The 16,363-nt window shown below is 42.0% G+C and overlaps 2 protein-coding genes across 2 annotated transcripts in view; both read right to left on the minus strand.

The window, feature by feature from the left end:
* The window catches only part of sorcs1 (sortilin-related VPS10 domain containing receptor 1), a gene marked incomplete at both ends in the record, with an annotated part of 211,539 nt that overhangs the window by 172,073 nt on the left and 23,103 nt on the right, over window positions 1-16,363 (minus strand). The window lies entirely within an intron of this gene.
* LOC310793675 (uncharacterized protein) lies at window positions 7,129-8,437 on the minus strand. The gene is made up of 2 exons (XM_083655528.1): window positions 7,352-8,437; window positions 7,129-7,211 (listed from the first exon to the last, which is right to left on the minus strand). The coding sequence occupies exon 1, from the start codon at window positions 8,246-8,248 to the stop codon at window positions 7,406-7,408; it is 843 nt and encodes a 280-aa protein (XP_083511654.1). The 5' UTR covers window positions 8,249-8,437; the 3' UTR covers window positions 7,129-7,211; window positions 7,352-7,405.

The raw sequence follows: 16,363 nt of genomic DNA on the forward strand, positions 1-16,363 counted from the left end.
GAGACAGTTCAGCTCGCACTCAAAACATCATCTCTCTAGCCGCACACTGTTTTTCATGTGGACATATATGTGTGTATATACATTAGGGCATTCACGACTAGTGAATTTTACTAGTCGACTAGTCGTCCCTAAAGGTAGTCGACTAGTCGACTAACCGTTTTTAATTTATTTTTAATAAAAAAAAAAATTTTTTTTTTTTTTTTTTTTTTTTATCTTTAAGAAAGAACATGAGGTATTTACACGACATACAATACATGGACTATCATATCCCATATCCCCCACAAAGAACATCAAAACACAACAAAACAAAACAAGAAAACTGCATAAAATACACAATAATCCAAGAACAAACAAGACTATTGGACAAACAACCAAACAAAAACAATGCATTCAGCTCCTATCCTGATAAGCCTAATGACACTGGGGTAAAAAGTTCTTAAAGTCAAACTCTGTATGTGGTTGCCATATTTTGGGGATGTCTAAGAATCTGCCTTTGCTCTTGTAGTAAATGTTATCCAACGTATGGTAGCTTGAGAGTTCATTCCACCAGTGAACTACAGCTGGGGGATTGGATGGTTTCCAATTTAAAGCTATGCATTTCCTAGCTGCCAACAGGGCAAGATCTATGTATTTACTTTGAATGCATTGTTTTTGTTTGGTTGTTTGTCCAATAGTCTTGTTTGTTCTTGGATTATTGTGTAACTTATGCAGTTTTCTTGTTTTGTTTTGTTGTGTTTTGATGTTCTTTGTGGGGGATATGGGATATGATAGTCCATGTATGTTCTTTCTTAAAGATAATTTTTTTTTTTTTTTTTTTTGCTAAAACGACTAGTCGACTACTAAGCACAGTGTCGACTAGTGGTTTTACTAGTCGACTAGTCTGTGAATGCCCTAATATACATGTATATATATTTTTTGTATGTTTGAAATAGTTTTATTCATTCATTCAATCAATCATTCATTCATACACTATCGCACCGCCACACGCCACTGAAATGCAGCTCAACTTGGGAAAGCGGCAAGTGAAAAATGTTAAGTACCTTGAGCAGCTCGCACAATGCTAATCAAACAAGAGTATCACCTCATCTCACATGGTTGAACTCCAGCTTTCTTTAGCTGTGAGACTCTCTAAGTATTAAAGAAAGCATGGGAAGAAGTATGAAAGGTATAACGCACATAGACAGAGCTCATTGACCATGATCTGCCACACTTTTTGATGTAGTCTTTGGTGATTTTGTTCTACTCCATCTCTGCGCTGGAAAGGACTCCGGGCGTGATGTCTCCCTTTATGGGGTCTTTGCTATCCCCTGGACCGACTGGCTGCTGAGTGGATGAATTAATTAGAGCCCTGGATTCCCAGCATCCACCAGAAAGAGCCTAAATACTAATGAGCTAACGCCTGATAGCCAGACACTTATCCAATGTATCATTCTGCCACCTGCACTCCCTCACTCTGCTGCTTTACATACAAATTACACACCAAAAACAACCGTTAATGCAATCTTTATTCTAGGCTATTCTAGGCTCCGTCTAATATGCGACTTTTTGGTTGTGCATAACACATCTGACAGATGGAGGATGAATGACACGAAGAACGGACGGTTGTTTTAGATCTGGAGCCAGGAAATAACAAAACTACAAGGCGGCCCCGTCCGTGACGCTGGCACAATACTGTATTGTTAAAAAAAAAAAAAAAAGCTAAAAACAAACTCAAAGACGTGATAACTCCAATTAACTCAAAAACGACTACTTTTTGAACTTGCCAAAAGCTGACATCTAAATGCTCCATGCAGCTTTTCCAGCATGCTACCAACAGATGGGTAGTTAGCAAATGTGAAGCCAGTGCAGCAGAGCTCCCGTAGGTGCAGTGTCACCAGCCTCCCTTTGCAGGCGTCTAATGGGGCCTGAAGGCTGGACGCTGGCTCAGGGGAGCGGGTGGCACCGGCACCGGGCGCCGATCAAAGGCTCATCTGAGGGAGACTTGGTGATTGGCCCGGTGATGACAGGGATGAGGTAAATGTGCGTAGACACGGGCAGATGTGGCAGGTACTGTATCTCCAGATGTCTTCATCCGTCCCCAGCGTGTCTTCTCAAGGATGACTCCAGACACAGATGGGGCCTGCCAAAAAGCAGGAAGTGGGGTTTTTTTTTTCTCTCGAGGCGTCTATTCTTGGTTGGCAAACAAATGGACACACTGTTTGACGAACGCCGCCGATGCCAGGGGAAGGCCAAGACATCAGAACAAGAAGAGTGTGTTCACCCAGCGAGTGCCAAAAGTCAGCAAGACTCAAGGAGATTTTTTCTTTTCTAACTCGCGTTAGTGTGTAGAAGAACACTTTTTGGACATGATTTATTTAATGTATTAATTCACACCTGCCTTTGAAATGTGTCTCATTTGTAAGAAAGACTCCCGTTCACTCTATAGCAGCTGTTTGATGCTTTCCAGAGATTTCTTTTTCATCAAGCCTCATTTGATATCAGTGCTCCTTCATTCAGTCTCTTAATAGAGTGGACTTGAGCTGCCTCCAATAGCTGAACCCTCTGAGCAACGCGACGCCTGATGAAGTCTGCCTTCTCAGACTGATGCTCACACTGAGGGGAATGGAACTGAAATGACATCCAAGTGGCTTTTTCTTTCGTCTTTGTTACCTCCACCAAGGGGGTTATGTTTTCAGTGCTGTCTGTCTGTCTGTCTGTCTGTCTCTCTGTCTGTCTGTCTCTCTGTCTGTCTGTCTGTCTGTCTGTCTGTCTGTCTGTCTGACTGCCTGCCTGCCTGCCTGTCTGTCTGTCTCTCTGTCTGTCTGTCTGTCTGTCTCTCTGTCTGTCTGTCTGTCTGTCTGTCTGTCTGTCTCTCTGTCTGTCTGGCTGTCAGTCTGGCTGTCTGTCTGTCTGTCTGTCTGTCTGTCTGTCTGTCTGTCTGTCTGTCTGTCTGTCTGACTGCCTGTCTGTCTGTCTGCCTGACTGCCTGCCTGCCTGTCTGTCTGACTGCCTGTGTGTCTGTCTGTCTGTTAGCAGGATGACTACTGGGCCAATTTTCATGAACCTTGATAGGGTGTAGCATGGGCCAAGGAAAAACCCATTACATTTTGGAACGGATCCGATCCGACTCAGGACATTTGTATCATAGCAGACTGGATGATTGGCCTTGGCGGAGGTCTGCACTCTCCTTTACTAATCCAACTCGTTATTACAGATGCAACGAGTAAGATTTTTACTGTCACAAACCACAAAATGAGGATATGTGCAGGAGTGTGAATGGGCTTAGGGGTTATAGTTCACCGTGTTCTGAGATTTCTGGCTTTCAAAACTCACTTTCTGGTTTGTACTCTTTTTGTTTTGGTGGACTATAAGAGAAAGATGTTTTTGTCTCAAGACAAAAAAGCAAATGACAAAACTGTATCAATATTAATAATTTTCATTTTGATATATTGCCAGAAACAGTATTATACAGTATAGAGACATGCACTATATTTTTGTGTGTGTGGGAAAATCCATACTACACTAACATGGCGGGTCTATGTAAAATGTGTCGTAAGCAAAAGTGGCCAATGTGTGCATATCATAATTAAAATCCATAAATCATACTTTCAGCTTTATGCGATGGCAATACTTTGTTATTTACAACAACTCACACCATTTGGAGGCAACACCAACCATCTCTGCCAGTAACTGCTTTATTAATAGATTCTAAATAATTGTATTTAATAATGTGATATTCTCAAATATATAGAGAAACTGTGACACCACCAGTGTCCTTTGAAACAAATTTTAACACTCCATGGTGTTATGGTTTCTGTAAATATGCAATGCAAATTGCAATGCAAATTTTTCACTTATGTCATAACTTTAGATATAGAAGACTCTCCATTCAAATGGATAGGAGCCTTGTTAGTCACAAACCTACAAAGAAAACGTTACTAAGACTGAACCGACTTTCCTTAAAGGGACTTTGATATCACCTCTTCATGAGACGTTTGTGTTGGAGCTCTGCTGCACTTAGCTACCGTGCTTGTCTCTCTTGTAAAAAGCGAGCTTTATTGTGTCATTTACAGGCTGCATCAGCTGTCAAAGACATGTCGTTGTTGCTGTAATGCCTCCTGGCTGCCAAAAGGGGGCAATAAAAGTCATAGATTAGCAGTTTGCGCCCTTTAATCAGTTGCAGAGAACGACCACGGGATCATTAGCGGTGAGATATTTTTAGTTCTCCGTTGCCTTGTCGTCCAAATATGACAGCCTGAGCTTACAGCATCACACTGTCTCCTGCAGCAAGATGGCAAACAACGCAGATCCACAGAAGGTGTCAGAAGGTGTCAGGTGATTCTCTGTCAGGTGTCTTCTGACAGGCAGCGATACTGAATCAATCTACACCAGACGTTTATTACATCTGAGATTGATTGGCTATACAAACTCTCCGTCTCTCTCAATCTCTCTCCCTCTCCTACCTAATTTGTTATGGTTCTATCAACAAATTGTCCAAATAGTCAGTGACTAGAAGTCACGACTGGTGAGCACTCTCAAAAGTTTCAAAAAGTTACGGTGCACGGCTCAAAAAATAATAAGAGAGGGGCAAAAAACCAGCACTCAAAATAATTCCTTTTGGTTGTTTTATTTACCTTCAAGCAAGTGACAATGTACGTTTCGGCGTGGAGCCTTCCTCAGCATTGTGCTGACAGAAGACGGACATGACGTATAAATAGTGTCAAACCGGAAATACAATCAATTACATTATCAAGTACTAGGAAATATCTCACAACATAAAATAACAATGAATATAATATCAAAAACATCAGAGAATATCAAAAAAGAGATAAAGGTACAATTTTAAACAGTATACTTGTATATAAGTCTGTATATATTACACAGCAGGAATGCAATAATGTTTTGCAGACGAGAAGAATGAGGCTGGATGGCCACACTTGTGTTAAATAAGCACAGATGAAAAGTCAACATATTAGAATAACAAAAATCAGTAAGAAAATATTTAAAATAGAATTAGAAAAATACATAATATAATGCATATAAGTGAATGCATCGGATAGAGATACTGCAGGTCCACACATGACGCTCCCACACTGCCTTACAGTGCAAGAGCATCATGCGTGAACCCACAGCACATCCACCCGACGCACCCCCTAAAGAAAACAACCTAGCAAAAGTTCTTCATTCAAGCCTTTGGGGTGTTCTGTCTGTAAGGTATGTATCCAAAATGCCTCTCTTTGTAACAAGGCCTTGTCTCTGTCACCCCCCCTCTTCAGTGGACTGACCTGTTCTATACCCTGGAACCTGAGGGAACACACGTCGTGACCAAACTCATTAAAATGCCTGGCGACAGAGGATTTTATATCTCTGTTTCTAATGCTACTCTTGTGTTCTGAAATGCGAGTTTTCAACTCTCTGATAGTTTTTCCAATGTATACTAGCCCACATGGACACTTCAATAGATACACAACAAATTTAGTTTTACACGAGATCCTACTCTTAATTGAGTACTTTCTTCCAGAGTGAGGATGGAAGAATGTCTCTCCTCTGATCATAGCATTGCATTGAATACAGTTAAAGCAAGGAAAATTACCATTCTGTACATCAGACAAAAAATGGGAGGGGCCAGGGGGGCGTGTGTAGCAGTCAGCTCTAACGATCATATCTCGTACATTTCTTGCCCGTTTTTGAGCAAACAAGGGAGGCTCGCCAAATAAATGGCCCACTTGGGGGTCACTTTGTAAGATATTCCAGTGACTTAAAACACATTTTTTTATTTCCTGAGAAGCAGGTGAAAAAGTAGCAGCACACACTATTCTAGACCCTCGGGCAGGGGTGGACTTCGGGACCAACAGGTCCTCACGTTTCAACCCCCTAACTCTCTGTAGGCTGTTCTCAAGGATTGTGTTGTTAAAACCTTTTACCCTGAACCTTGTACATAGTTCAGCAGCCTGCTCTTCAAACATGTGGTCAGAACTGCAAATCCTCCTAATCCTCAAAAGTTGACTGTATGGCAAACCTCTTTTGAGGCTGGGGGGATGATAGCTAGAGTAGTCCAAGAAACTATTCCTGTCTGTCTGTTTTCTATACACCTTTGTCAGTAGTTGTTCAGATTTGTTTACAGAAACATCAAGGAAGGAGACAGTGTCTTCACTGTATTCTAGAGAGAATTTAATAGATGGTAGTCTGGAATTAATATAAACATTGAACTCCTCTAGTTGAGAGTGTGTCCCAGAAAACAGAAAAAATACATCATCAATATATCTGAACCAACACTTCAAAAAAATGGAGAAGGGGTTGTTATTATATACAAAGTCTTCTTCAAACTTTCCCATAAAGAGGTTTGCATAATTAGGGGAACATGGACTACCCATAGAAACTCCCTGGCATTGAAGATAGTAAGAATTCTCAAATTTAAAATAATTGCTATTAAGGATCAATCTTGACAAATCAACCAAAAAGTCAGTCGGGGGCTGAAGCGTCGATCTTCTATTCAAAAAATGTGTTAGAGCTTGTAAGCCCTCCACATGAGGAACATTAGTGTATAGACTGTTGACATCCATGGTACATAAGAATACATTCTCATCAGTGAGCTGTACAGCACCTAACCTATTCAAAAAGTCAGTGGTGTCTTTCAAATAAGAAGGAAGATCAGATACCAACACTTTAATGTGTCTGTCAAGATATTGAGAAATAGGCTCAGTAAGAGATTGTGTGCCAGCCACAATAGGCCTACCAGGCACTGGCTCAACACAGCTCTTATGGATTTTAGGTAAAGTATAGAACACAGGTCGCACAGGGTGCTTCTGTAACAAGAATTTGAATTCGTTTTGGCTGATAAGAGAATTAGCAAGGGCTGTACTAAGAAAATGCTCAACATTCTGAAAAAATTTAAGTGTGGGGTCACCCATTAGGGGAGTATAAAAATCTGTATTACCAAGTTGTCTCAAGATCTCTGTTGTGTACGCTTCTTTAGTCTGGATGACAACAGCGCCCCCTTTGTCGGCATGTTTTATAACAATAGTCGAATCAGTAGAAAGTGCACGTAATGCTTTCTTTTCTTGCAACTCTATATTAGAATAGAGTCTCATTTTATTTTTGTACAAGTGTACCTTTGTAGCTACATCCTCTTCAACCAGTCGGCAAAAAGTGGCCACGGAGGGGTTCAGGGCAGGCGGAACAAAAGTACTTTTAGCCCTCAGGCCTGGTTCAGACGTGGAAATAGGAACAGTCTGTGAAGGATTCAAACAAGGACGTGAGTGGGGGGCTCCCTTATCAAAGAAAGCACGTAGTTTAATGTTTCTCAAAAATTTAAACATTTCAATCCTAGTTCTAAAAGAATCAGCTTTAGCAGAGGGAATAAAGGATAAACCTTTTGAGAGGATGGATGCTTCTTGTGGAGACAGGGACCTGCTGGATAGGTTGATCACGTTTTCGCCCTCTGCCGCCGATTCCCTCTCCCTCTGCCGGTGCTGGCGGTGTCGCTTGCCTCCTCTTCGGGTTGGGCGGCGTTTGAGGCCCATATTCTGGTCTGGTACCTGCGTTGTGGGGGTACGCCTAAAAAAGGCTCCCGTCTGGAGCCCCTCATTGGCCCGTCGCTCCCCGAATCCTCCGTGGACAGCCCGTTATAAGCTGTGTGTTCTTCTCGTCTGCGTCGGTATCTCTGATAAGAACCTGAGCCGTCTGATGACAACCAGGAATAGACACGTTTGTTCTTATAGTCAAGGGTGTCTCTGCGATATTTGTTAAGCTTCACTTCCATGACCTGCTTCTCATATGTGTCTTTCAAAGTCATACATGTTGTTTCAATCTCTTTGAGCTGTTGCACGTCGATCTTGTTGGTCATCTCTTTCTTCAGATCCATGATCTCTTTTCTGGTTGTGGACAGTTCAGCGTCAACATGCTTAATGACAAGGAGCATGAGGTCAAAGGAACATTTGTTGAGAATTTCACACCATTGTTGGCAAAACTCGCTGTTGTCTCTTCCAAGCGCTGGTTCTTTGTTCATGCGTAGCCCTCTCGGTATGCGTTTGTTACGCCAGTACTGCGAGAGTGTGGAGCCGTGGAGGCTGGAACGGGTCTCTTTCTTTAGTAGAAACTCGTAGCGTCTGGCTAGTGAGGCCACATTGTCAGAAGCAAGGACATCGGAAGACAGTGCAGTAGACACGATTGGAAATAAATTTAAAATACCATCGGAGTCGGAATCCGAGAAGGCCCGAGTAGCAGCTCTTTCATCTGTTAGGCCGTCTATTTCCTGGTACGACGCCATCTTAGTCCGTTTCTGGCAGGTAGAAGGTAGGTAGAGGTGCGTCACCCAAAAATAATTGTCCAAATAGTCAGTGACTAGAAGTCACGACTGGTGAGCACTCTCAAAAGTTTCAAAAAGTTACGGTGCACGGCTCAAAAAATAATAAGAGAGGGGCAAAAAACCAGCACTCAAAATAATTCCTTTTGGTTGTTTTATTTACCTTCAAGCAAGTGACAATGTACGTTTCGGCGTGGAGCCTTCCTCAGCATTGTGCTGACAGAAGACGGACATGACGTATAAATAGTGTCAAACCGGAAATACAATCAATTACATTATCAAGTACTAGGAAATATCTCACAACATAAAATAACAATGAATATAATATCAAAAACATCAGAGAATATCAAAAAAGAGATAAAGGTACAATTTTAAACAGTATACTTGTATATAAGTCTGTATATATTACACAGCAGGAATGCAATAATGTTTTGCAGACGAGAAGAATGAGGCTGGATGGCCACACTTGTGTTAAATAAGCACAGATGAAAAGTCAACATATTAGAATAACAAAAATCAGTAAGAAAATATTTAAAATAGAATTAGAAAAATACATAATATAATGCATATAAGTGAATGCATCGGATAGAGATACTGCAGGTCCACACATGACGCTCCCACACTGCCTTACAGTGCAAGAGCATCATGCGTGAACCCACAGCACATCCACCCGACGCACCCCCTAAAGAAAACAACCTAGCAAAAGTTCTTCATTCAAGCCTTTGGGGTGTTCTGTCTGTAAGGTATGTATCCAAAATGCCTCTCTTTGTAACAAGGCCTTGTCTCTGTCACCCCCCCTCTTCAGTGGACTGACCTGTTCTATACCCTGGAACCTGAGGGAACACACGTCGTGACCAAACTCATTAAAATGCCTGGCGACAGAGGATTTTATATCTCTGTTTCTAATGCTACTCTTGTGTTCTGAAATGCGAGTTTTCAACTCTCTGATAGTTTTTCCAATGTATACTAGCCCACATGGACACTTCAATAGATACACAACAAATTTAGTTTTACACGAGATCCTACTCTTAATTGAGTACTTTCTTCCAGAGTGAGGATGGAAGAATGTCTCTCCTCTGATCATAGCATTGCATTGAATACAGTTAAAGCAAGGAAAATTACCATTCTGTACATCAGACAAAAAATGGGAGGGGCCAGGGGGGCGTGTGTAGCAGTCAGCTCTAACGATCATATCTCGTACATTTCTTGCCCGTTTTTGAGCAAACAAGGGAGGCTCGCCAAATAAATGGCCCACTTGGGGGTCACTTTGTAAGATATTCCAGTGACTTAAAACACATTTTTTTATTTCCTGAGAAGCAGGTGAAAAAGTAGCAGCACACACTATTCTAGACCCTCGGGCAGGGGTGGACTTCGGGACCAACAGGTCCTCACGTTTCAACCCCCTAACTCTCTGTAGGCTGTTCTCAAGGATTGTGTTGTTAAAACCTTTTACCCTGAACCTTGTCACGATTTATTTCCAATCGTGTCTACTGCACTGTCTTCCGATGTCCTTGCTTCTGACAATGTGGCCTCACTAGCCAGACGCTACGAGTTTCTACTAAAGAAAGAGACCCGTTCCAGCCTCCACGGCTCCACACTCTCGCAGTACTGGCGTAACAAACGCATACCGAGAGGGCTACGCATGAACAAAGAACCAGCGCTTGGAAGAGACAACAGCGAGTTTTGCCAACAATGGTGTGAAATTCTCAACAAATGTTCCTTTGACCTCATGCTCCTTGTCATTAAGCATGTTGACGCTGAACTGTCCACAACCAGAAAAGAGATCATGGATCTGAAGAAAGAGATGACCAACAAGATCGACGTGCAACAGCTCAAAGAGATTGAAACAACATGTATGACTTTGAAAGACACATATGAGAAGCAGGTCATGGAAGTGAAGCTTAACAAATATCGCAGAGACACCCTTGACTATAAGAACAAACGTGTCTATTCCTGGTTGTCATCAGACGGCTCAGGTTCTTATCAGAGATACCGACGCAGACGAGAAGAACACACAGCTTATAACGGGCTGTCCACGGAGGATTCGGGGAGCGACGGGCCAATGAGGGGCTCCAGACGGGAGCCTTTTTTAGGCGTACCCCCACAACGCAGGTACCAGACCAGAATATGGGCCTCAAACGCCGCCCAACCCGAAGAGGAGGCAAGCGACACCGCCAGCACCGGCAGAGGGAGAGGGAATCGGCGGCAGAGGGCGAAAACGTGATCAACCTATCCAGCAGGTCCCTGTCTCCACAAGAAGCATCCATCCTCTCAAAAGGTTTATCCTTTATTCCCTCTGCTAAAGCTGATTCTTTTAGAACTAGGATTGAAATGTTTAAATTTTTGAGAAACATTAAACTACGTGCTTTCTTTGATAAGGGAGCCCCCCACTCACGTCCTTGTTTGAATCCTTCACAGACTGTTCCTATTTCCACGTCTGAACCAGGCCTGAGGGCTAAAAGTACTTTTGTTCCGCCTGCCCTGAACCCCTCCGTGGCCACTTTTTGCCGACTGGTTGAAGAGGATGTAGCTACAAAGGTACACTTGTACAAAAATAAAATGAGACTCTATTCTAATATAGAGTTGCAAGAAAAGAAAGCATTACGTGCACTTTCTACTGATTCGACTATTGTTATAAAACATGCCGACAAAGGGGGCGCTGTTGTCATCCAGACTAAAGAAGCGTACACAACAGAGATCTTGAGACAACTTGGTAATACAGATTTTTATACTCCCCTAATGGGTGACCCCACACTTAAATTTTTTCAGAATGTTGAGCATTTTCTTAGTACAGCCCTTGCTAATTCTCTTATCAGCCAAAACGAATTCAAATTCTTGTTACAGAAGCACCCTGTGCGACCTGTGTTCTATACTTTACCTAAAATCCATAAGAGCTGTGTTGAGCCAGTGCCTGGTAGGCCTATTGTGGCTGGCACACAATCTCTTACTGAGCCTATTTCTCAATATCTTGACAGACACATTAAAGTGTTGGTATCTGATCTTCCTTCTTATTTGAAAGACACCACTGACTTTTTGAATAGGTTAGGTGCTGTACAGCTCACTGATGAGAATGTATTCTTATGTACCATGGATGTCAACAGTCTATACACTAATGTTCCTCATGTGGAGGGCTTACAAGCTCTAACACATTTTTTGAATAGAAGATCGACGCTTCAGCCCCCGACTGACTTTTTGGTTGATTTGTCAAGATTGATCCTTAATAGCAATTATTTTAAATTTGAGAATTCTTACTATCTTCAATGCCAGGGAGTTTCTATGGGTAGTCCATGTTCCCCTAATTATGCAAACCTCTTTATGGGAAAGTTTGAAGAAGACTTTGTATATAATAACAACCCCTTCTCCATTTTTTTGAAGTGTTGGTTCAGATATATTGATGATGTATTTTTTCTGTTTTCTGGGACACACTCTCAACTAGAGGAGTTCAATGTTTATATTAATTCCAGACTACCATCTATTAAATTCTCTCTAGAATACAGTGAAGACACTGTCTCCTTCCTTGATGTTTCTGTAAACAAATCTGAACAACTACTGACAAAGGTGTATAGAAAACAGACAGACAGGAATAGTTTCTTGGACTACTCTAGCTATCATCCCCCCAGCCTCAAAAGAGGTTTGCCATACAGTCAACTTTTGAGGATTAGGAGGATTTGCAGTTCTGACCACATGTTTGAAGAGCAGGCTGCTGAACTATGTACAAGGTTCAGGGTAAAAGGTTTTAACAACACAATCCTTGAGAACAGCCTACAGAGAGTTAGGGGGTTGAAACGTGAGGACCTGTTGGTCCCGAAGTCCACCCCTGCCCGAGGGTCTAGAATAGTGTGTGCTGCTACTTTTTCACCTGCTTCTCAGGAAATAAAAAAATGTGTTTTAAGTCACTGGAATATCTTACAAAGTGACCCCCAAGTGGGCCATTTATTTGGCGAGCCTCCCTTGTTTGCTCAAAAACGGGCAAGAAATGTACGAGATATGATCGTTAGAGCTGACTGCTACACACGCCCCCCTGGCCCCTCCCATTTTTTGTCTGATGTACAGAATGGTAATTTTCCTTGCTTTAACTGTATTCAATGCAATGCTATGATCAGAGGAGAGACATTCTTCCATCCTCACTCTGGAAGAAAGTACTCAATTAAGAGTAGGATCTCGTGTAAAACTAAATTTGTTGTGTATCTATTGAAGTGTCCATGTGGGCTAGTATACATTGGAAAAACTATCAGAGAGTTGAAAACTCGCATTTCAGAACACAAGAGTAGCATTAGAAACAGAGATATAAAATCCTCTGTCGCCAGGCATTTTAATGAGTTTGGTCACGACGTGTGTTCCCTCAGGTTCCAGGGTATAGAACAGGTCAGTCCACTGAAGAGGGGGGGTGACAGAGACAAGGCCTTGTTACAAAGAGAGGCATTTTGGATACATACCTTACAGACAGAACACCCCAAAGGCTTGAATGAAGAACTTTTGCTAGGTTGTTTTCTTTAGGGGGTGCGTCGGGTGGATGTGCTGTGGGTTCACGCATGATGCTCTTGCACTGTAAGGCAGTGTGGGAGCGTCATGTGTGGACCTGCAGTATCTCTATCCGATGCATTCACTTATATGCATTATATTATGTATTTTTCTAATTCTATTTTAAATATTTTCTTACTGATTTTTGTTATTCTAATATGTTGACTTTTCATCTGTGCTTATTTAACACAAGTGTGGCCATCCAGCCTCATTCTTCTCGTCTGCAAAACATTATTGCATTCCTGCTGTGTAATATATACAGACTTATATACAAGTATACTGTTTAAAATTGTACCTTTATCTCTTTTTTGATATTCTCTGATGTTTTTGATATTATATTCATTGTTATTTTATGTTGTGAGATATTTCCTAGTACTTGATAATGTAATTGATTGTATTTCCGGTTTGACACTATTTATACGTCATGTCCGTCTTCTGTCAGCACAATGCTGAGGAAGGCTCCACGCCGAAACGTACATTGTCACTTGCTTGAAGGTAAATAAAACAACCAAAAGGAATTATTTTGAGTGCTGGTTTTTTGCCCCTCTCTATCAACAAATGTCACAATAACAGAACACACACACACACACACACACACACACTCAACATTCACGCGCAAATCATTTTATATTCAAAGACAAAAACAACAAACACTTCCCTGCCTCCTTACAAACAAACACACACACACACACACACAGCTAGTGTGTGTGTGTGTGTGTGTGTGTGTGTGTGTGTGTGTGTGTGTGTGTGTGTGTGTGTGTGTGTTTGTAAGGAGGCAGGGAAGTGTTTGTTGTTTTTGTCTTTGAATATAAAATGATTTGCTATGCAACATCATGTCAATTTCAAGAGAGCACAAGTGGGTAACACAAGGCCTCATGTTGAGTCTTTACACTCAGACAGAATGTGCAAAAACATAGTTACTTATCAAAACCAAAAACACATGTCTGTGCTGAAATGACCAGTCAGACGTGTTCATGTGATATCAGACTTGGTCAATTCACTTGACCGGCGGCCATCTTATCTGCTTCTCTCAGTCAGCGTGTTTCCCCGCTGAAAGCATTTAAGCTTCACTTCCTGCCACGTTGCTGCGGTTACAGATTGCCCAGCATTCAATTTGTGCCACAAAAATGTCCCGTACGATTGTGCACCTGATCAGCGGGGGCTTGACTGTCTTCCAGCAGGCAGCAAGAAACATCCTTGTCGATCTGAATTGCTACAAGGGGAAAGGAGTTTCAAAGGAAGTAGGTACCCTGAGCAGCAGTTGAATCATTTTGCCTCAGATTGAGAAGCTCCAGCCAGCCAGACTCTCATCTGCTGTTTCCCAACGACTTTGTAGTTTGAATTCCACCTCATTCCGGTACATCTCTTTTCCTCCCAAATCTATCTGAAATGACTGACTGGAGGGTTGTCAGATATTTAAATGTCTGTTTGTTAGAACATTTACCAGGTTTTAAATTGGTACCTTCATGGTAATTCTGACCAGCTGAAGGTTGACCATTGGCTCAATATGGCAGACAGACTAACCATACACCTAATAAAGCCATTCCAGCAAAACTGCCACAGAGTGCCACAGTAACATGCTGAATAAACTGAAACCGATATGAGTAACAGATTGATGTGTTAACAATTTTGACAACCTTCGGCTATAGTTGTCAGGCTGCAGGTGGAGGCTGCCAAACGATAGGTAGAAAGTTAGTTTAGAAACTGCAAAGAAAGTAACAGGCTAGAAGCTGTGAGTAAATAGCCTATTAAAAAATACAAATTAAGGAGAAGAAATAACATTGTACTGTGCAACCACAGTCGAACTTTGGCACTCTCATCAGCAGACCTGTCAGTGAAACAAATTTGGCTGTGATTTGCCAGAGCATATCTGATCGCTTGCAAATAGGCCTAAGATCGGGTTAGAGAAACAGTCTGACTGAACAAAGATGCAAGCTTAAAAAAAGCATTGACCTCTATGTATTATAAACAAGCAGAGATTGTGCACACACCCACAGTGCACTGAAGCACTGCAACACGGTTACATGACCTCATTCCACTAACATTTCTTAAATACAACAAGATGACATCACCTACTGTTAAAGTTTGTAGGGCAGCGACTAGTTTGCTTCAGCAGTTTATATACCGACCAATTTATGATGTTATGCATTATGGGGAATAGGGATGTTCATTTTGAAAAGTTCCATAATCGAAAATCGGGGAAAATTAACGATCAATTATCGATTATCGATCATATTAATAATAATTGTTTTTTTTTTTTTTACAAAATGAATGCCTATGGCATAAAATACGAAAGACAACGTGTTCTCCTCAATGAACTCTTTATTTCAATGTGTCTCCTCTCCAACACTGCTGTCCCCGGCGCATGCCGGTGTGAATTCCCCATGTTTAAAACAGTTTTGTTGGCGCAAAGGCCCGTGCCCAGCCAGAAAACTAGAGACTATATGAAGCTCCACCTCACGTTAGTCAGCTGTGCAATGGAGTGGGGCGAGGAGGAACGAATTCCACCCAAACCTAGTCCGCAAAAAAAAAGAAAAAAAGAAAAAGAAATTATAATAACAAAATCGATAAGAATTCCACATGATCGATTCCATTCCTTAACGATCAATTATCGATTTTCGATAACTGATGAACATCCCTAATGGGGAACACTGAATCTCAATCAAAAATGCCCTCTATAGGCCATCTGACAAAGCACATCATCGTACTAAGCGTTACCTGAGTGACTGAGTGACTGACTGATTGACTGACTGACTGACTGACTGAACTTGGCTTGTGATGCCCTCGGCTGCGCCGTGGGAAGAAATGGTTTGAGTTTGAGGCAGCCACAGCAGCTGGATCGTGACTGCAATCTCACATGTTCTGCTGAGTGACCTGGCATGGACAGTCCTTTAGGTGGGGCTTCAACTCACTGAGTGACCGACTCCACCCATGTGACCGGCCCTCAGCTGCACTCCTAGCAGCCATAGGCTGAGTCGATGTCTCGATTTAACCCCCGCAGTAAACGCACATCTGAACAGCTGTCACGATTCCTCGAGTACCTCGAATAACTCGAATAATTAAATTGATCGAGGCCAAAATGATTCGCCTCGACACGCATCTGAGTAATAGAAGAGAGTGGGTAAAATAGAAATTCCGACGGAACCTTAAGGCAACACGTGAGAGCGCGTTACGTCATTCCGTCACTCTACCTGAAACGTCAACAAACGGGAGCAGCCGAAAATGTGGCTACACTTTCCCAAGATAGACTCAGACAACACTGGTTGCAACATTTGTGATGTGAATTGCAAAGCTGGCCAGGGAAACACCTCAAACTTGAGGAAGCATGGTCAAACACAAGATATATTTACAGTAGCTAAATGCTGAAGACTGTAACGTATTAGATAGGCTGAGGGTGAATGAAGCAGGCACCTAACGTTAGCAGCACCTCCTCAGCTGTAACGTTGAGAGAGGCATCAACTTCTACAACATCAGGTAACGTTATTTAATTAGCTAGCGTTAGCTGGATAAGTTGTTTCACTACCGTTGTGGTTGTTAGATAACGGGGCTTTTCACTGT

The sequence above is a fragment of the Poromitra crassiceps genome, assembly GCF_964638095.1.
Source record: "Poromitra crassiceps genome assembly, chromosome: 19".
Lineage (NCBI taxonomy): Eukaryota > Metazoa > Chordata > Actinopteri > Beryciformes > Melamphaidae > Poromitra > Poromitra crassiceps.

What these genes read in the sequence shown, in the direction of transcription:
- LOC310793675 (XM_083655528.1), bottom strand. Translation starts at nt 8,248, where the DNA reads ATGGCGTCGTACCAGGAAATAGACGGCCTAACAGATGAAAGAGCTGCT.